This window comes from Lutra lutra, chromosome 5 (assembly GCF_902655055.1).
Source record: "Lutra lutra chromosome 5, mLutLut1.2, whole genome shotgun sequence".
NCBI classification, from domain to species: Eukaryota; Metazoa; Chordata; class Mammalia; order Carnivora; family Mustelidae; genus Lutra; species Lutra lutra.
In genome coordinates this window covers 150,628,194-150,647,910 of record NC_062282.1, presented here as the reverse complement: position 1 = coordinate 150,647,910, position 19,717 = coordinate 150,628,194, and the positions used below count along the sequence as shown (strand labels likewise).

Sequence of the window (19,717 nt, the reverse complement as noted above, 5' to 3'; positions counted from 1 at the left end):
TATGAGCCCAGCCCATCCACCTACAACACCCAGTTTGTATGGACCTTTGTAATGTCAAGCTTGGGGCCTAGGGCCAGCTAAGTGCTCCGTTCTTCCCAAGGTGTAAAATGGGTAAAGGCAGAGCTGGGTCCCGTCCTCCTGGCTTCCACCCTCCGCCAGGGAGAGGTGCATAGACAGCTCTGGGAGTAAAACTGGCAGGGCCCTTGCATGTGGTGGGGGAAGAGAGAGGGGTGACATGGCTTCTGTTCATTCCCTCTGCCAGATTTGCCCAAATCCCTGCAGCCATCCTAATCCACCCTGTCTAATGGAGCCCAAGCTGGCTCAAGCCCCCATGGGATGAGCCTGCAAATCCCTGGGGCTGGGAGCTCACCACCTGTCCCCAGGGTGCCCTTTGCTCTCTCTCTCCCTCTCTTTGCATCAGAGAGCCAAATCCAGGGCCTCGGACAGGAATGATGGTTAAAGCATATTGTGGCTAAAGCCCCCTCATCGTAGCCCTCAATGATGAGATGGGGAAATGTAAGATCCGAGCCTCCCACTGTGGGAGTCACTGCTTCAGACCCCAGAGCCCAGGAAGGCTTTCTCCATGACCAGAAGGACAATTCTTTAGGGTTCCATTATCAGATGTGAGAGGTTGGGGCAGAAGCTGCGGGTGAGCTGGCCCTGTCCCTCCCGCCTTCCCCACTAAAGGCCGTGTGGGCAGCTGGTTTCATACGAGTCTGAGCGCCAATCCAGAGGCTAATCCGTGCCAACTATGTGGCCTCAGATGAGACTCTTCATTCCTTGAGGTCTCTATTTTCCCATCTGCAAAACGGTTCATGGTAAATGTCTCCTTGCTGCAGGGTTGTTGTGTGTGTATTAAGAAGAGTCCTTAGTAAGGTTAAAGGTCTGCTTGCTGATGCTTCCTTCCTGGCCAGCCCTGTTCTCCTTCCTGCTGTTCAGGTGTACCCGGCTCAGTCAGTCTGAGCTCCTTTCTCCCTCCATTCGGGTTTTGCAGGGACAAAGTTGGGGAGTCCGCCTTGGGCAGCTGGAACCAAGGCCCAGGTGGCTAGGAAAGAAAGGAAGAGGCGGACAAAGAAGAAGAAATTGATAGAGACAGAAAGAGAAGAGAGAGATGGGCAGGGGGTAGAGACAGGGATAGAGAAACAAACGGAGAGACAGAGGACAGTGTGTGTGTGTGTGTGTATGTGTGTGTGTGTGAGAGGGGGGGGGGGAGAGAGCCCCAGGGAGTAGGGCTCCCTCCTCTCCTAAGAGGGAGGGAAAGGAGGTGTAGAGCGCCCCTTCTGCGCACACCCCTCAGGGTGGCCTCTCATCCCCTCCCCAGAATCCCTAAATCCTCTCTGGGCCCTGCACATCTGTCACAGCCCTGTCCTGACCAACAGTGACAGCGGCTGGCGCAGGTGAGTGTGTCTAGGGAGTGCGTTCGGTTGTGTGCTGAGGACCAGGGACCCAGGGCTGTCGGGGAAAGGCAGGCTGGCGAGATGGAGACCGCGGTCGGGCAGGTGGACCTGAGTGAGAAGATCCCGAGGGTGTGAGGGCGCGGTGGAGGCCTGGGAGCGCAGGGCGAATTGCTATCCCACCTCCTCCCCGCGGGCTCCGCCGACGTTCATTGCGCGCCTCCCCTCTCCCCAGGACCCGGAGCTCCTGCCAGGCGCTCAAAGCGTTCCCGCGTTCTGTTCCCTCCCGGCCCTGGAGCGGGACAGCGGATGGCCCGGCCCGGGAGCGCCCGAGCCGCGCTGCCGCCGCTGCTGATGCTAATGCTGGTGCTGGCGCAGGCGGGCACGGCGGGCGCGGCGGGCTCGGTGCGCCTGGCGGGCGGCCTCACGCTGGGCGGCCTGTTCCCGGTGCACGCGCGGGGCGCGGCAGGCCGGGCGTGCGGGCAGCTGAAGAAGGAGCAGGGCGTGCACCGGCTGGAGGCCATGCTGTACGCGCTGGACCGCGTGAACGCCGACCCCGAGCTCCTGCCCGGCGTGCGCCTGGGTGCGCGGCTGCTCGACACCTGCTCGCGGGACACGTACGCGCTGGAGCAGGCGCTGAGCTTCGTGCAGGCGCTGATTCGCCGCCGTGGCGACGGCGACGAGGGGGCCGTGCGCTGCCCCGGGGGAGTCCCCCCACTGCGCACCGCGCCCCCGGAGCGCGTCGTGGCTGTTGTCGGCGCCTCGGCCAGCTCCGTCTCCATCATGGTCGCCAACGTGCTGCGTCTGTTTGCGGTGAGGGCACTCTCTTTCCGTCCTCCTCCCGTCCTCGCCCTCCGGGTGGCTGATGTCTGATCTCCCGGCAGAAATCCTCAAATTCACAGACCCCGTCCCTTGCACCAGATGTACGCCCGAGCCGCATCAACCCAACCGGTCCACCCTTCCTTGTCTGCTCTGGGGCCCTGCCAGAGCTGCCGTGTGCACACACAGCCGTTTGTGAGAATTAAGGCAACCTACCTTCTGGAGGGTCAAGGTGGGCCCCCTCCCAGAGGCGGTTGCCTCCTTGGGCTGGGGACACGATTCACTAGAACAGGGCAGTGGCTAATTTAGCACCTACTTGGTCACTAGCTTGGGTGTCCTTGTTTGGGGCACACTCACTGCACTTTGCTGTGTGGTGGTCTCACCCTGGGCCCTGGGGAGTGCTCAAATGAGTGCAAATTTTTCCTGGGACCAGGACCCTCCTCCTGGTGGGGCAACTAGGACATACCCCTGACTGCTGGGGAGGTAGGGAGAGAGGGTAGTTCCTCATCTTTAGGGAACCATCTTAAATGCAGAGCAGCCCCTTACTTGCATCCTGGGGGACAGTGATTGGGGGAGGGGAATAGGAATCAGGGATTGGGGGGCCTTTGGCATTAGAGTTTGGGGGTTTTCTGCAGTAGTCATTTACTGGGGTTCCATTGGAGAAGGGGGCATCTCTGTGCTTCGTCTTTCTGAGCCCAGAGGAAGGCTTTGCTTCCATGTGGCTAGGGGAGGGGACTTGTGTTTCTTGAGAGTTTCTCCCATTCTCCCAGCATGGCCTGTTTCTACCATGCTGGGTAGGGGTTTTATCTGGGCCCCCCTCCATCATCTGCATCCATATAATTCCCCCCCACCCTGATTCCCCCTGGACAGGAGCTTGTTGTACAGACACACCTAGCTGGGACAGGGAGAATTTTTTTTTGGGGGGGGGGGGGTGCACAGGGAAGAGTCTCCATCTCACCTGCCTGCCCATGTCTGTCTGCATTTGTACCTCTGTCCCCTGTCCTGCCTGGAGCTCTAGTTTCTGTCCTTTTCCCTATGTCTGCCTCTCTAGGCTGAGTGCAGAGATCTCAAACTTAGGGGTCTTCAGGGGCAAGGTTTGGGGTGTAGATGAGTGAAGCAGGACCCCACATGTCCAGGGCCCACTGCCGCCAGCTCAGCCCAAGACTGGGGTGGTGCCCCACTCCCACGTTTTAGACCCTGGCTATCAATTCAAAAATTAAACTAATGAAGACATTGGTGCAGGAAAGGCAGCCAGGGGCCAGATTTGCGGTTCCTGGTCCAGGAGCAGGGCTGAGGGTTTCCAAGTTCACCTCCTTATGTGTGTGCATCACTGTGATCGCAAGGCATTTTAGATGAACTTCCTGGAGGAAGTTCAACATGTACAGGAAGGTGGTTCTGAAGATCAAACTTTAGCGTCCAGAGTGCCCAGAGTAGCTATAGCATCCATTAACCACGCTGGGCCTTTCTCTGACCTTCCCTCCTTCTTTATGGTTCTTGTTTCTCTCTCTCCTCATCTCTCTTTTTCTCTTCCCCCTTCCTCTTCCCTTCTCTCTCCCTCTTGCTCTTCCCCATCATGTCTCCATACTCCACACTTTCTTTCTGCCTTGCTTCAGACATCCCTGTTTCCCCTAGACCAGCTCAGCCCACTCCTTCCAGAACCTTCCCTCTCTTCTGCCTTTCACACCAGCTCCCACCTCACCCCTCTGCTTTGCTAGCCTCTCCACTCTCCTTTCACACTTGCTCTTCCCCACTCCCATTCTCCAGGATCAGCTCAGCCTATAATCCCAGCTGTCAATCACTCTAACGCACACAGATAAGCCCAGTTACAAGCAGGCCCCTCCATTAGGCCAGAAAGAGCTTTGAATCAAATAACCCCATCCCAGCTCCCCTGCCTGCTCTGACCCTGCCTGGGTCTGCTGCTCCCCTACACAGACTTGTCCTTTTGTGCGAATTAGGAAAACATGTTGTCTCCTGGGGCTGACAAGGAGTTCCATTTCCCCTTGCCAATGCAGCCTTTTTGCCCAGCAGCTGGATTGGCTGCAGGCTGGACTTGAGCCTCCACTTCCGCTTTGCCTGGACACAGTCGCCACCACTGTATGTGGTGTGCCCTGCCCTCTCCCTAGACCCCTGTACCTCCCATATTCCATCAGACCACATCTCAAATACAGAGCATTCCCCATGCCCTTGGGGCTCTCCATGTGGCTCTCCCACGTTGGCCCCTGGTGCCCTAATCCCAGACTTCCGTGCCCCAACCTGTGTCCTGGATCCCTGCTGCCCTCCCTCCATCTGTAGCCCAGGTGTCCTTCCCCCTTCCAGATACCCCAGATCAGCTACGCCTCCACAGCCCCTGAGCTCAGCGACTCCACACGCTACGACTTCTTCTCCCGAGTTGTGCCACCAGACTCCTACCAGGCCCAGGCCATGGTGGACATCGTGAGGGCACTGGGATGGAACTACGTGTCCACACTGGCCTCCGAGGGCAACTATGGCGAGAGCGGGGTTGAGGCCTTTGTGCAGATCTCCCGGGAGGCTGGTGAGCTGGGAGTGGGGGTCCAAGGCATCAAGGAGCCTACACAGGGGTGAGCCAGGGGCCATTGGACAAGGCCAAAGCCATGAGATGGGACACTGGGTCCTTGGTGGGGAGCCTGGATAGTGCCCCTGTGGGCAGGCGCCCCTTTGGAGCATTCGGTCCCCATCACAGTCTTGCACCATGGTGGCCCCGGTGGGTGGGTACTTGGGTTGAACAAGAGGTGACTCTGGCATCCCCCCACCCAGGGGGGGTCTGCATTGCCCAGTCCATCAAGATTCCCAGGGAACCGAAGCCAGGAGAATTCAACAAGGTGATCAAGAGACTCATGGAGACTCCCAATGCCCGGGGCATCATCATCTTTGCCAACGAGGACGACATCAGGTGGGATAGCCAGCACATTCAATCACTGTGGTTATCAGAGGCTCTCCTTGAAGGCCCTGCCCCCTCTTCTTACACATCCCCCAGCCATGCACATCCTCCCTTCCTCCTCCTCCCTCTTCTTGATGCCTCCCCCACCCTCCTGCCCTTACAGACTTTCCCGGCTCCCATCTGTCTGTCTGGCGCACCCAGAAATGAACCGGGCCGGGTATGGGTGGAGATACTCCAGGACTAGCCAAGGGAAACACAGAGGAATACCTGTCTGTTCTTATCATTCACAGTGGGGGAGAGACCCATGGGCAGATCTGAGTGCCGAAAATGAGCTGTCAGGGAAGGAGACCTGGGGTAGTGCAAGGGGTATCAGCAGGGGGCCATGGACCCTGGCCTGAGACCTGTGTGGCTCCAAGCCAGCAGGAGGCTTGGCAAGAGAAGGGAGGCCCTTCTTCCTTGAAGTGGGCTGCAAGTGCACAGAACAGGAGGGCAGCCTGGGGCCAGAGCCTGGCTAAAAACTTTACTACCTAAGAACCCTGGAGCAAGTGTCCAAAACCCCTTTCCCACCACTTTTACGGCTTAATGAGGGTCTGGTGAGTGGTTTGGAATGGGACAGAAGGAGAGGGAAAAACAGAAAGTAGAAGGGGGATCTCTGGTCCTCGCTCACCCCTCACCCTGTCCCTACCAGGAGGGTCCTAGCGGCCGCACGCCATGCCAACCTGACAGGTCACTTCTTATGGGTCGGCTCAGACAGCTGGGGAGCCAAGACCTCTCCCATCCTGAACCTGGAGGATGTGGCTGTGGGCGCCATCACCATCCTGCCCAAAAGAGCTTCCATAGATGGTGAGTGCCGGGATGCCCTCTCCTACCACATGCCAGGCCCCTGCTTGTCCTCCCCACGATCCCCTCTTGGGGGCACTCGTTTTTCCCATCTGTAAAATTGTGTATCCTGCTCCATGTCCCTTCTGGGATTCCCAAATTCTAGGATTCTGAAATTCTGTGAATATATCCCAGCAAGCAGTGTTTGAGTTGGCAAAGGAGGAAAAGCCCACCCCTACTTCACAGGGTCAAGAATTAGCTGTCTTTTCTGGTTTTGTTTTTGTTTTAATTCAATGCCTATCTTCCTGGTATTTCTGGTTCTGCACAAGACACACTCATTTGAGGGTGGAGGGAAAGGGAGCAAAACCGAGGATGGGGACATATTGTCCCAGCGATCAAATGATGAAACCTGCCTCCCCTCCCTCCCTTCACCATCCTACCCATGAATATCTAGAAGAACCCAGCAGAGAGGTTCACTTTACAATAGGATTTGGTCGTTTTCCCAAAGCCTGAACTGAAGATGCCTCGACAAGATGCTTCAGGCTATTTTAATGAAGCACAGAACCTTGTAAAGACTGAGAACCCTGGCTTTCCGGGGCTCCCAGCCTCCCACCCACCCTCATGCTCTTTCTTTCCCTTAGAGTGCACTTGGTTGCATTTGACAAATTAGAATGAGAGTGGTTTTAGCAGTAAAGGCATGTCATCGCCAGATAAGATGTCTGAAAACAGGCCACTTCAGGTTGGGGACAGTGAGTTAATGATGTTCTCAAAGCCCTGAGCTCTGTCCCTACTTCTGTTCCACCATTCTTCGTGGTTGCTCTGTGCCTTCGTGACTCAGGTGTCTTATTCACAAAGTGGCTGCGGGAGCTCCATCCATTACATCTTCACCACAGCATCCCAACCAGGAAAGAAGGAGCAGCATAAAAGTCTTCGAGGTGGCAAGGCTCTCAGTTTATAACAGGATGCACAGTCTACCCTGAAGCCCCCAGACGGCTTTGAGATCACAGGCCAGCAGCTGGCCATGTGGCCAGTCCTAGCTGCATAGTGAGCACGTGGCAGAGGAATCATTCAGATGGTTGCTGCCCTCTCTCCTCCCTCTCAGGATTTGACCAGTACTTCATGACCCGCTCCCTGGAGAACAACCGTCGCAACATCTGGTTTGCCGAGTTCTGGGAGGAGAATTTTAACTGCAAACTGACCAGCTCAGGTACCCAGTCAGATGACACCATCCGCAAATGCACAGGTGAGAGCTGCCCGGGGTGGCACGGGAGGTCAGGGAGAAGGCGGGAGGCCAGGCAGGCCCAGGAGGGGCCGGGCACACTTCCTCTGGGCATCCCTAGGACAGGCGAGGAACGTATCGGCCGGGACTCGACCTACGAGCAGGAGGGGAAGGTGCAGTTTGTGATCGACGCGGTGTACGCCATTGCCCACGCCCTCCACAGCATGCACCAGGCGCTCTGCCCTGGGCTCACTGGCCTGTGCCCAGCCATGGAGACCACTGACGGGCGGATGCTGCTGCAGTATATCCGAGCCGTCCGCTTCAACGGTGAGTGGGAGCCAGATCCCCTCCCACAGGGAAGGGACGTCCCTGGCATGGATTTCCCTGCTGGACCTGGGGTGACTCAGGATCAAAGGGATGGGAGAGGCAGAATAGTATCCTGTCCCCTGGTAGCAGCAGAGGGCCTGGCATGTGGGCAGGGCTCAGAATAAGGTCTGGAAAAGGCCCAGGAGGACTCAAGCCACACTCCCAGTTTGTGCGGAAAGATAAACTTCTTGTTCAGTGACTATCCTTTATAAAAATTAAAAACTGTTCTCCCACCAAATATGGAACACCTTCTGCCTGCCAAGCTGTCTGTTAAATAGCACAGTTTAACATCACCCCAGACCAGCCCCACGAACTGGCCGAACAAGCTTCTGAAAGAAACAAGGCTGATTGTTCTTTGTACAGGTCTGGACCCACCATCCGGCCTGGCCAGCTAAGCTCTTTCTTTTTCTTTATAAACTGTGGTGACATACATATAGGCTCATATTTGCCATCTTCACCATTTTTTTAAAAAAAGATTTTATTTGTCAGAGAGAGAGAGAGAGAGCGTGCAGGCAAGAGGTGCAGCAGGCAGAGGGAGAAGCAGGCTCCCTGCCGAGCAAGGAGTCAATATGGGACTCCTAGGATGGTGACCTGAGTCCAAGGCAGACGCTTAACCAACTGAGCAACCCAGGCGCCCCCATCTTCACCAATTTTAAGTGTACAGTTTAGTCGTGTGCCCTGTTGTGCAACCATTCTCCAGAACTTGTTTTATCTTCCAAGACTGAAATTCTGTCTCCATTAAACATTAACTCCCCATCCCCTCTCCTGCAAGCTTCTGGCAACTTCCATCCTACTTTCTGTCCCTATGATTTTGCCTGCTCTACGTACCTGCTGTGAGAGGGATCAGGCACTATTTGTCCTTTTGTGACTGGCTCCTTTCCCTCAGTATAACGTCCTCAAGGTTTCACCCACTTTGTGGCCGGGGTTAGAACGTCTTTTCCTTTTTAAGGCTGAAGAATCACCTTGCATGAATAGGGGAACATTTTTTTATCCATTCAAACCCTGGTGCGTCCACCTTTTGGCCACTACAAATGATGCTGCCGTGAACGTGGGTGAACGATCTTTGAGGCTCTGCGCTGAGTCCCTTCTCCTGGACATACGCATGGAAGTGGGCTTGCTGGGCCAGGTGGTAATCCTACGTCCAGTTTTTGGAGGACCCGCCACACTGTTTTCCACAGCGACAGCACCATTTTGCATCCCCACCAGCAATGCATCGGGGTCCCACTGTCCCCACGTGCTCCCGAGGCTTGTTACTTCCGGGGGGGGGGGGGATAACCGCGGCCATCTCCAGTGGATAGGGGGAGGTGATGTCCCCCATGACTCCGAGCGTCTTTGCGCAAGCGCCTCACGCCTCCCTGCATCCTGAGCCGCCCTCTCCGGGAGGGACGCGAGGACCAGCTGAGGGTTCCCTGCTCTCGCCCCAGGCAGCGCAGGGACCCCCGTGATGTTCAACGAGAACGGGGACGCGCCGGGGCGCTACGACATCTTCCAGTACCAGGCGGCCAACGGCAGCGCGGGCAGCGGCGGCTACCAGGCGGTGGGCCAGTGGGCAGAGAACCTCAGGCTGGACGTGAGTGGGCGCCGACCCAATGAGCCCGGGGTGGCGGGGGCGGAGGGGCGCACAGGCCCCCCAGCCCACCGCGGGTGGATGTCCCAGGCCCACGCGTTTCCTGTGCGGCAGGTGGAAGCCCTGCAGTGGTCGGGGGAGACCCGCGAGGTGCCCTCATCCCTGTGCAGCCTCCCCTGCGGGCCCGGGGAGCGCAAGAAGATGGTGAAGGGCGTGCCCTGCTGCTGGCACTGCGAGCCCTGCGACGGCTACCGCTTCCAGGTGGACGAGTTCACGTGCGAGGCCTGCCCCGGGGACATGCGGCCCACGCTCAACCACACGGGCTGCCGCCCCACGCCCGTCGTGCGCCTCACCTGGTCCTCGCCCTGGGCCGCACCGCCCCTCCTGCTGGCCGTGCTGGGCAGCATGGCCACCACCACCGTGGTGGCCACCTTCGTGCGCCACAACAACACGCCCATCGTCCGCGCCTCGGGCCGCGAGCTCAGCTACGTGCTGCTCACCGGCATCTTCCTCATCTACGCCATCACCTTCCTCATGGTGGCCGAGCCCGGGGCGGCCGTGTGCGCCGCCCGCCGGCTCTTCCTCGGCCTGGGCACCACGCTCAGCTACTCGGCTCTGCTCACCAAGACCAACCGCATCTACCGCATCTTCGAGCAGGGGAAGCGCTCCGTCACGCCCCCGCCCTTCATCAGCCCCACCTCGCAGCTCGCCATCACCTTCAGCCTCACCTCCGTGCAGGTGGGCCGCAGGCTCCTGGGGCCACGCGAGGGGGTAAAGGGGGAAGAGACTGCGGCTGGGCTGGCGGGTTGTCTTCCACTCAGAAAATCCGATAAGCGCTCTTCTATTTTGGCTCCCATGTTTTTAAAAAAAAAAAAGGCTGCAGGAGCCACGGCCCCACTGTTCTCCTGTAAACAGAACTCCTCCCCCCAGCCCCATCCTCCTCCATCCTCGAGGGAACTGGGTCAGTAAGCTGGGGAGTGCCAGCATCCAGCGTCGTTTCTGTAAAAAACAATGAGATTATTTTCCTACACGGAACACCCTTTCCACGGTTTGGCTCCCATATAAAAATAAGGCAAAGCCATCTGATAATTTTTCTCAAGCAGAAAAAGAATCTGTTTCTTTAAAGGGAGTTCCTGCTGTGGGGTCACTGGGCTAACCTGGATGAGAGGCATGGGCTCCAGCAACCTTACTGTGCAGTGGGGCGTCCTGTTCCACAAATGGCCAGGATTTCATGACCTATATGCAGCAAAAAGCAGAGTGCCTTCAGGGGGTTCTCTCTGGTAGTATTACGGCGTTGAAAATTATTCTCATGATCTGGAAAGCGCTGCATGTTTTCTGTGCAAAAGGTACCACTCAGGGACAGGTGTGGGTGACACTGTGGCATTGTAGAGCCAGGCCAGTTCTCAGGGCTACGCGGAGGGCCTGTGCTCAGCCTGGTTTGGACAGGGCACGCTCTGCACTCCAGGCAAGCCCTTCCCCCTGCCTAGCTCTGTGTATGCCTCCTTCATTCCCACCTGCAGGCCTTAGGCCATGCAATTCTCCGTAACTGAAAGGTGTTGCCATCTTCCCACAGATAGCAAGGTCTGAGCTATCCCTGAGAGAGCCAGAAGGCCAATGTCCAGCGCATCCCGACCTCTTACCTCTCTGCTTCCCTGCCTGAAACCCCTGTGATGCCCCTTTGCACCCAGGACAGAGGTACTTAGACGACAGTCAGTACTTCCTGGCTCATCTCTGGACTCCCCACATTATACCCTCCCTTCCGGAAATCCCGAACCCCTGCAAAGAGGCATACCTGCAGTGTTACTGGGTCATTCATCAATACGGTGGACATGAAATGGCATCTCATTTTAATTTGCATCTACTTAATTACTAGTGCAGCTGGCCTTTGAGGTTTCCTCTTCTGTGATGTGCCTGTTCCTGTACTTTGCTCATTTTCTATTATTTTGTAGGAGTTGCGTTTTTTCTTTGTTTGTTTTGTTTCCAGGTATGGTTGCTAGTTCCTTTTCAATTACAGGTGTTGTGAAATTGGTGGGGTCCCTTTTGTTTGCTATTCCTGTATATCTTAGGCCTTGGATGAGAGTTCCTCATAGGCAACTTTTTTTCCTACCTAGAAGCTTGTTCTAAGAGGAGCCTCCAGACAGCTCTCCTGGATGGTGGGTGGGATTTTATTAGTCCCTTGTCCGTGGAGCTGCTGCCTCTGGAAGGATCACAAAAAGGTTCTCCTTTCTGGTGAACAAATTATTAAAAAGCATGCCCTCCTCCGGGATCACAGAGCCTTGCTCTAGGTATATAGCATGGCACTAAAGTGTTGGCTCGATTTCAGCCCTACATACCCCCCACACATACACACATACCAGACAGTCTTGTACAGTGAACAACCCGCACAAATGAACGCGGCAGCCCTTCCAGGGTCCTGCCTTCATTGCAGGTGTCTTAATTCCTGCTCCCCAGCTTCCTTTGGCTCAAGGTCATGTCTTCTGTCACTGTGAGGGAACTGCTACTCCATCTCCTCCCTATTAGTGCTTGCTTTTGACTTATTTTTTAAGATTTTATTTATTTATTTATTTATTTATTTATTTATTTATTTATCAGAGAAAGAGAGTGCGCACAAGCTGGGGGAGCAGCAGGCAGAGGGAGAGGGAGAAGCAGGCTCCCCACTGAGCAAGGAGCCCAATGCAGGGTTCAATCCCAGGACCCTGGGATCATGACCTGACTAAAAGGCAGATTCTTAACTGACTGAGCCACCCAGGCATCCCTGTGTTTTGATTTTTTTTTTTTTTGCAGTAATTTTTAAAAAATATATTCAGTTGGCCACCATACAGTACATCATTAGTGTTCGATGTACTGTCCATGATTCATTAGTTGTGTACAACATCCAGTGCCTGAGTTTGGTTTTGATAACCTCCAGTGATCTGGCATCAGCTCACATCCTTTCTACTCTGTTTAGTGCCTCATTCTGAGCTTCACTCTGCATACCCACAGGATTTCGTTACCCTGTGTTCAGAAGTACTCTGGATCTGGAGAAGGAAGGGGTCCTCAGGAACTAGGTTTGCCATGAAGGAACTAGGTTTGCCATGGTGCTAGACGGGATCAAGCGAGTGTTTTCACATCTACAGAATGGAGATGGTACTGCCTACCCCCGGGCAGCTGGGGGTGGGGGGTTGTGAGGAAGAGAATCTCTGCTGAGTCTAGCCCTTAATCAGTGGGACAGACACTGGCTCCTTCCCCAAGCTGGCTCAGAGGGACTATGTGTAGGCCGCCTCTGCCTGTAGTCGCTGTATCTTGCGGGACTTGGTGATGGTTGGGATACAGGAAGAGGACATCCAGGGCCCGTTACCCAGCCAGCCCTCACATTGCCAGCACATATCTTCACGGCAGCCCCTTCTGTCCACCAGCCTTTGTGTAGGCAGTCCCCTCCTGGATGGTCCTCCCCTCTCCATGGGGACTCTCAGGCCTGACCATCCCACTAAATAGGCCAGGAGCCTCAAGGTGACCCTAACCTGCCAGAGACATTGGTGGGTGGCCAGGCTGCATGTTTCCCTGACCCGTGTTGGCTCCCACAGGTGGTGGGAGTGATGGCGTGGCTGGGGGCCCAGCCCCCACACAGCGTGATCGACTATGAAGAACAACGGACAGTGGACCCAGAGCAGGCCAGAGGGGTGCTCAAGTGCGACATGTCAGACCTGTCCCTCATCGGCTGCCTGGGCTACAGCCTCCTGCTCATGGTCACATGCACAGTGTACGCCATCAAAGCCCGCGGCGTGCCTGAGACCTTCAACGAGGCCAAGCCCATCGGTTTCACCATGTACACCACCTGCATCATCTGGCTGGCTTTTGTGCCCATCTTCTTTGGCACCGCCCAGTCAGCTGAAAAGGTAATCTGGGGTTCCCCGTCGGTTCCACTGCCTCCTTTGTTTCCTGCCTGTCCATGGAAGGGTTCAGTGGTCCCAAACGCTGGGCCACATGCATGAATGACTGCTTGTTGGTTAATTCATTCACGTACTTAAAAACCTCATTCACTCATTTGTCAGTTTCCCTTTGCTGCTTCAGTCAGCCCAATTTTCCTTTGTTCATTCATGTGTTCATCTATGCTTCTAACCATCCATTAGCTTGTGTTGTATTTTTTTTTTTAAGATTTATTTATTTTAGGGTGCCTGGGTGGCTCAGTTGGTTAAGCGACTGCCTTCAGCTCAGGTCATGATCCTGGAGTCCCTGGATCGAGTCCCGCATCAGGCTCCCAGCTCCATGGGGAGTCTGCTTCTCCCTCTGACCTTCTCCTCGCTCATGCTCTCTCTCACTGTCTCTCTCTCTCTCTCAAATAAATAAATAAAATGTTTAAAAAAAAGATTTATTTATTTTAGAGAGAGAATGTATCTGTGAGCAGGGGGAAGGGGTGGAGGGAGCCAGTGGGGGAGAATCTCAAGCAGATTCCAGGCTGAGTGCAGAGCCCAACATGGGGCTCAATCCCATGACCCGAGATCATGACCTGAGCTGAAACCAAGAGTCAGATGCTTACTCGAATAAGCCACCCAGGCGCCTCTCCATTAATTTACTTTCATTCAGTTACTTCTTTAGATACTTTGTAGCCATCAGTCCATTAATCTGTCAGTCCATTTTCTTGCTCATTATTCAGTGATTTCCTTGCATGTATAGTAGAACATGTTTATTCACCGCTGTCCTTCATGTTTGCCCACTTGCTCTTTCATTCAAAGTGTTCATTTGTGTGTACATTTGAAAACATTCATCCATTCATTAACATGCTCTAGTGCTTTTTAGGCATATGAACCCTTTCCCCAGATGTCACTCACTGTGAATGGGCCCTTCCCTTGGTCACTTGTCCAGTTGGTCCTGTGTTATTCATTCTCCGTCCTGCCTATGTCAGAGCCACACCATGACCATCACTTCTTCATGCCACAGGGCCTTTGCTTATATGGTTGCCCTTTCCATCCACCAGATGAACACAGACTCATGTGGGGGTGGGGGTGGGAAAGAACAATGCTGAGTCCCACCCAGTCCTTTCCTCCATGGCTCAGATCTACATCCAAACCACCACACTGACTGTTTCCTTGAGCCTGAGTGCGTCAGTGTCCCTTGGCATGCTGTATGTGCCCAAAACCTACGTCATCCTATTCCACCCGGAGCAGAACGTGCAGAAGCGGAAGCGGAGCCTCAAGGCGACCTCAACAGTGGCAGCCCCACCCAAGGGCGAGGACACAGAGGCCCCCAAGTAGTGAGTGGGGGAGGAGTGGGAGTGGTTGTTCCCTCCCTTCTGTTCTTTTCTTTCTCTTGCTTCACGGTGGAAGCTGTGGCAAGTCCAGGTCTGCAGTGAACAGTCAGAAGCAGGGGGTCCTCAAGGCCTATGCCCACCATGATGGGGCTGGCCTCCAGAAAGACCTGGACCCATATACCACACTTCATCCCTGCTTTTCCGAGCCTGTTGGCATCATACATACTTGCTGCAGACCAGACTTTCTACTCATGGTGGGAAACAGCTACCAAGAGGATCCTACTCTAGGGAGGACTGAACTTACACTTCCTGGTCTGAGTTCAGAGAGCGTGATGAAGCCCCTGCATGGTGAGAGTTCTACCCAAACAGCCATCAGAATGTGCAGACTGTGCAACATTCAAGAATGTGTCGATCTCACTCTGGAAATTTGGGGCTGGCTTTGAGGAGGGGACTTTTCCCCAAGAGACCTGAGGTTCTTTCTTCTGGACTGAGTAACTCAGGCTTCGCTTCGCTCTGAGGGATCGAACCTCGGGTGAGAGAGCTCTGTGAGTAGGGATCAACCTGGGACAGGACGTGGGAGCCAGCAGAGGCACTAGGACATACCCTACGGGGTTACTTGTGTTCAGGTCTTTTTCTTGGGACCTTCACCCCTGGGATCTGGGGCATGTCAACATGTGGACTATAGTTTTTCGCCTTTCCCTGTGCATACTCCCTTAAACAACCCCCAAACACTTGTGTGGTGTTAGCGGTATGAGAATAAAGCAACGGGGCAGCAGTTGCCCTCTTCTGATGCCCATGAGAGATTATGGTCAGGAGTTTTGGGTTGTGTCCATGGTGATGATGAATTCCAAGTAGACATCTTAGGATGAATATCCACACTTTTCTCTCCCAACATTTACTGAGAGGTCCCCTTTGAAAGGCAAACATGAAGCATGGGAAGGAAGATACTTGGACCTCAGATGCGTGGACATTTATTTTTGAGGTTTGTTGTTGTTGTTGTTGTTTTCATGAAGTTTGGTTTTAGTTACGTAATTGTATTTCCCTGTGGTACAGTTTCTATCTGTGAAATTGGCTCTTTTCCTTTATCAGTTCAGAATTCTCTAGTATCTGATGTCCGGAACTGATTCTGAAGGTCAACCAACCTTCATGCAACATAAAGGCTCTTTCCTCTTCCTCTGTTGCATAAATAGATTTTTGTCCCCGGGACCAGGTGTCTCTGTGTTCCTTAAGTTAATAGGGCTTCTCCTCAGAATAACATTTTTGGTGTACAGATGCTCCTTACTCACATTTTTTTGCATTCCTATGGTTTCTCCACAGTGTGAATTAGAAAGTTTTATTTATCACTCAGTGCTTTCCAGAATTCATTATTTCATAGAGCTGCTTTCCTGTGTGGGTTTTCTGATGTAATGTGATGAGGTGTATTCTCTTGCTGAAGGCTTTTCCATATTAGTGCTTTGAGAGTGTTTTTCTGCTATATTTAACTCTCAGAGTCAGTTAGCTCTCAGTTCCAAAGGAAGACATTTCTGTGTTTTTGTTGTTGTTGTTTTTCTCTTGGTGTTTCTCCCGGGATGAATTCCCTGATATTCAATAAGCGTTGACTTCTAGTTAAAAACTTTTTAGTGGTTTTCCCCACTTTGAACTCTGTGACTTAGAGTTTGGATGATTTCTTAGTAGAACATTTAGAGGATTTCTCCCCAGAGTAAGGTTTCTGCTTTAGAGTCCTGGCTTCCTGCTGAAGACTTTCACACACTCCTCACATTCGTTCATACTGGTGTCTCTGATGTGAATGCTTGATCACAGGCAGGTTCTGGTTCCTTCTGGTTCCTGGTGTCTCACATTCAGTCCACTTGTAATGATTTCCATAGCATGCACCATTTTGTATGTGGTGGAGAATCCTCTGTTACTAACATGTGATCATACTTAGTGCACTTGTGAGGTTTCTCTCCTTTATGAGTTCTCTACTGTATGCAAAGTTAGGACTCCCAGAAGGCTTTTCTATGATCAGTCTGCACAAAGGATAATTTGAGTTTCAGTGCAGGGTTGACAACTTCCTGAAGGTCTTCCCATGCTATTTACATGCACTTTTTTGCCTTCTCTGAGGTTCAGTCAATCAAGTTGAACTCCCAAATAAAGGTTTTGTTTTGTTTCAAATTTGTGGAATTTATAAGGCGTTGGTTTCTTTTATGCTGCTGAGTAAGAATTGAGCTGTGCTTGTTGGCTTTCTCACATTCATTGCCCTGAGTGATTTCTTCCCGGTATGAATTCTGTGTTTCAATGAAAATGGGGCTGTGGATTGGAAGCTTTCCCATATTACAACCACAGGGTTTCTCTCCAGTATGAGTTCTCTAAAGCAGAGGAAGATTACATTTTGATATAGACTTTAATTCACCAATTTGTAAGGAAATCATCTGTGTCCAATGTGTAGAGAGTTGGATAAGGAGGGCCTCTCTCATATTAACTATATGCTTATATCTTTTCACCAGTGTGAATTTTTCAACACATCTATTACATTCACTATAGCTCTGTCCCATTTATTACATTTTGTTCTACTTGGAAATTTCCCCCACGTTCATTACTTTCATTGTCTCTCACTCCTTTACTTCTTGTTGAATAAATACAACTTTTCCCAGAAGTTTAACTTGCATTTTATGTTGCTTTTTTTTTTTTTAATGTAGTCACCAATTTGAAAGACTGCTTCTAAACTGGAATAAAGTACACAATTCTAAGTGAATCTTTCCACCATCATTTTACAGAATGAAACCTCTTCAGAAATACTCCACCATACTGACACCATTTTTCAGTGGCATCACCAAATTCACCATTTGGGAATTTTATGAAAAATTCCCAAGTGTAGATATTTTGTATTTCCTGGGCTTTGACGAGGGGAGCCTGGTGCTGTGTGGAAGAGTAGTGACAGCTGTAGAAGACTGGGAGTTTCAAAGATGATCTTTCAGCTTATGGAACAAAGGAGAGGACTCAAGAATGGGGCACAGCTCTGAACACAGAGACTCCAAGGGGAGGCTTGGATGAAAGGCAGTCGAGGGTGTAGAGAGGCAGATTAGTGAAGGGGCTGGTTTTGGACACTGTGAGCCTTACTGCTTCTTGTGGCTTACTGTGGTGGGATACTAACTAGTCTCTGCTTCCTGTGTCTTTCCCCTCCATCCCGCACACCAATATAAAAACCATCATTCTGGGGCACCAGTGCTCCCCATTAATAGGGATGCTGCTATGGGCCCTGCTCTCTCCTGGCACCTGTGTCTGGCCATGATTCATTTTTATATTTGCACACAGACTCAGAAACGGAAATAGCAGGAAGGACACATGGGTCTGGCCCCACATGCTGTTCACTGATGTAATCTGGCCAATTTGAAGTATTATTAGCTTATTCTACCAGGGCTCTTGAATGTTGAACTTACCCATACTATCAACTTCTGAGTTTTTTTTTTCCCCATCCCAATCTGCCAGACAGGGAAATTTCCAGTGGCCACAGACTTTGTCTTGCCCCTGACACTGTAGACTTCCTTCAGTCAGCTTTCATATCTAGAAATTGTATAATGTCAAGGTTAAGACTTCTTGAGATCAATGGCAGCTCTGCCATGCTAGTTAGTGACCTTGGCCAAGATAATTAGCCTCTCCCACAGTCGCTGACAGCCAGAGTCACCTTGATCCCTGCAGATGCCCACATCATTGACCCCATTTCCCAGCATCCACCCTCCCAGTCCTACCAGTCAATGCCCAAACAGACCCCACTCATTACATAAACACCTCAGGTGACCAATCCCAAGACCCCATCTCAGACCTTAGACAAATAACATTCCTTCTTGAAAACAGAGAAAGCTATAGAGAAAGCTAGAGAAAGCTGTGCTGTATTTCCCTCATAAAAATATTAATTCTATATGGGTTGGCTGTGAAGGGTCTTGAAGGTTTTGCTTCCCATGGTTGGCCCTGGAGGAGCCACGGAAGGGTTTACACAGGTGAGTCCTGTGGCTGGATATGTGGCATGGACAAAGTCACTGGTGGCTGGAATGGGAGGTGGCCCAGAGGGGACCAGAATGATTGGTGAAGAGCCTGAGGCAATGCACCAGGGGGAATCTGGTATATCCTCGCCTGTAAATATTTATAGCCCCATTTTCCCCCCATCACAATGGCTAGAAATGATAGTATTAGGTAACAGTGAGCAATGCTGTACCTTGGTTGAAGTATATTGCTGAAATAAATTAGCAATTGAAACTTACGTGGTTTTTAAGTTTCCGCATTTTAGTTCTTCTAAATTTGGTATTTTCTTATTCACTGGAAGGAAAATTAATTGGAAAAGAACAAACTAAGTGGAAAATTTCCCAGTATTTGTGCTCTGGTAAAAAAAAAAATTTTTTTTTTTAAGATTTTATTTATTTGACAGAGAGAGACAGAGCAAGAGAGGGAACACAAGCAGGGGGAGTGGGAGAGGGAGAAGCAGGCTTCCCACTGAGCAGGGAGTCCTTGTGGGGCTTGATCCCATGACCTGAGCCAAAGGCAGATGCTCAACAACTGAGCCTCCCAGGCCCCCCAATGCTCTGGTAAAATCTATTCATCAATAGCAACCACTTGTAGCTTGAGAGTTTGAAGCACAAAACCTGACCCTGGCAATGGCTTGTGTTTAGAGCACCAGCCAAGTTCACTGCAGGGGCTGGTTGGGCTGTGGTCCTGCCTCTTCCTGTGGAAGCTCAAGCTGCTAACACCAGTGCTGACTCTGGGCTCCACCGCCTTTTTAATGGCACTTACCCAGCCCGCACTGTTCCTGCCTTGTGTGTCCGAACCACTTTCCCTGTCTCACTGTGTCTGTTGTCAATTCTAGTGAAGCCCAGTGTGACCACACAATCTACAGCTGGGCCTCTCACACTCTCTTTTGAGGTACCCCATCTGTGTAAACACGTATCTCACAAACTACAGTTATTTTGCTCATTTGTGTTTCGTTTTGCAATACCTGTCTTCCGTATTTAAGTCCCATGAAAGCAATACTTAGATGTGTGCATACCCTCTGTGTATGTACCATGCTCGGCTGTTGCTGTTTCTCTAGCTACCAGCTTTGGCTTTCTCTCTCTCTCTCTCTCTCTCTGTGTGTATGTTTTAAGATTTTATTTACTTGAGAGAGAGAAAGAGAGCATGGAGGAGCAGAGTGAGGGGCAGAGGGAGAAGCAGACTCCCTGCTGAGCAGGGAGCCAGATGCAGGGATCAGTCCTGGTCTCCAGGATCATGACCTGAGCTGAAGGCAGATGCTTAACCAACTAAGCCACCCAGATGCCCCACCTCTCTGCTTTTGGAAAACCTCAAGAAGGGCACTCGTAGTAATTACTCTCATGTGGCCACGTTCAGGACCTGCTATGGTTATCAGGCCGTGCCCGCGAGATATCCAAGGGCTGATAGGCGT

General features: G+C 52.3%; 1 protein-coding gene across 1 annotated transcript; it reads left to right on the top strand.

The window, feature by feature from the left end:
- Nucleotides 1-1,323: 1,323 nt before the first annotated feature.
- GRM6 (glutamate metabotropic receptor 6) lies at nt 1,324-14,314 on the top strand. The gene is made up of 11 exons (XM_047731596.1): nt 1,324-1,397; nt 1,630-2,207; nt 4,530-4,746; nt 4,989-5,124; nt 5,801-5,955; nt 7,034-7,174; nt 7,277-7,477; nt 8,941-9,086; nt 9,198-9,821; nt 12,647-12,958; nt 14,117-14,314. The coding sequence occupies exons 2-11, from the start codon at nt 1,704-1,706 to the stop codon at nt 14,312-14,314; spliced, it is 2,634 nt and encodes an 877-aa protein (XP_047587552.1). The 5' UTR covers nt 1,324-1,397; nt 1,630-1,703.
- Nucleotides 14,315-19,717: the final 5,403 nt, after the last annotated feature.

Coding starts and splice junctions, on each gene's coding strand:
- GRM6 (XM_047731596.1), top strand. CDS start 1,704: ATGGCCCGGCCCGGGAGCGCCCGAGCCGCGCTGCCGCCGCTGCTGATG. Junction 9,822..12,646: donor TCAGCCTCACCTCCGTGCAG/GTGGGCCGCAGG, acceptor TGGCTCCCACAG/GTGGTGGGAGTGATGGCGTG. Junction 12,959..14,116: donor CCGCCCAGTCAGCTGAAAAG/GTAATCTGGGGT, acceptor TCCATGGCTCAG/ATCTACATCCAAACCACCAC.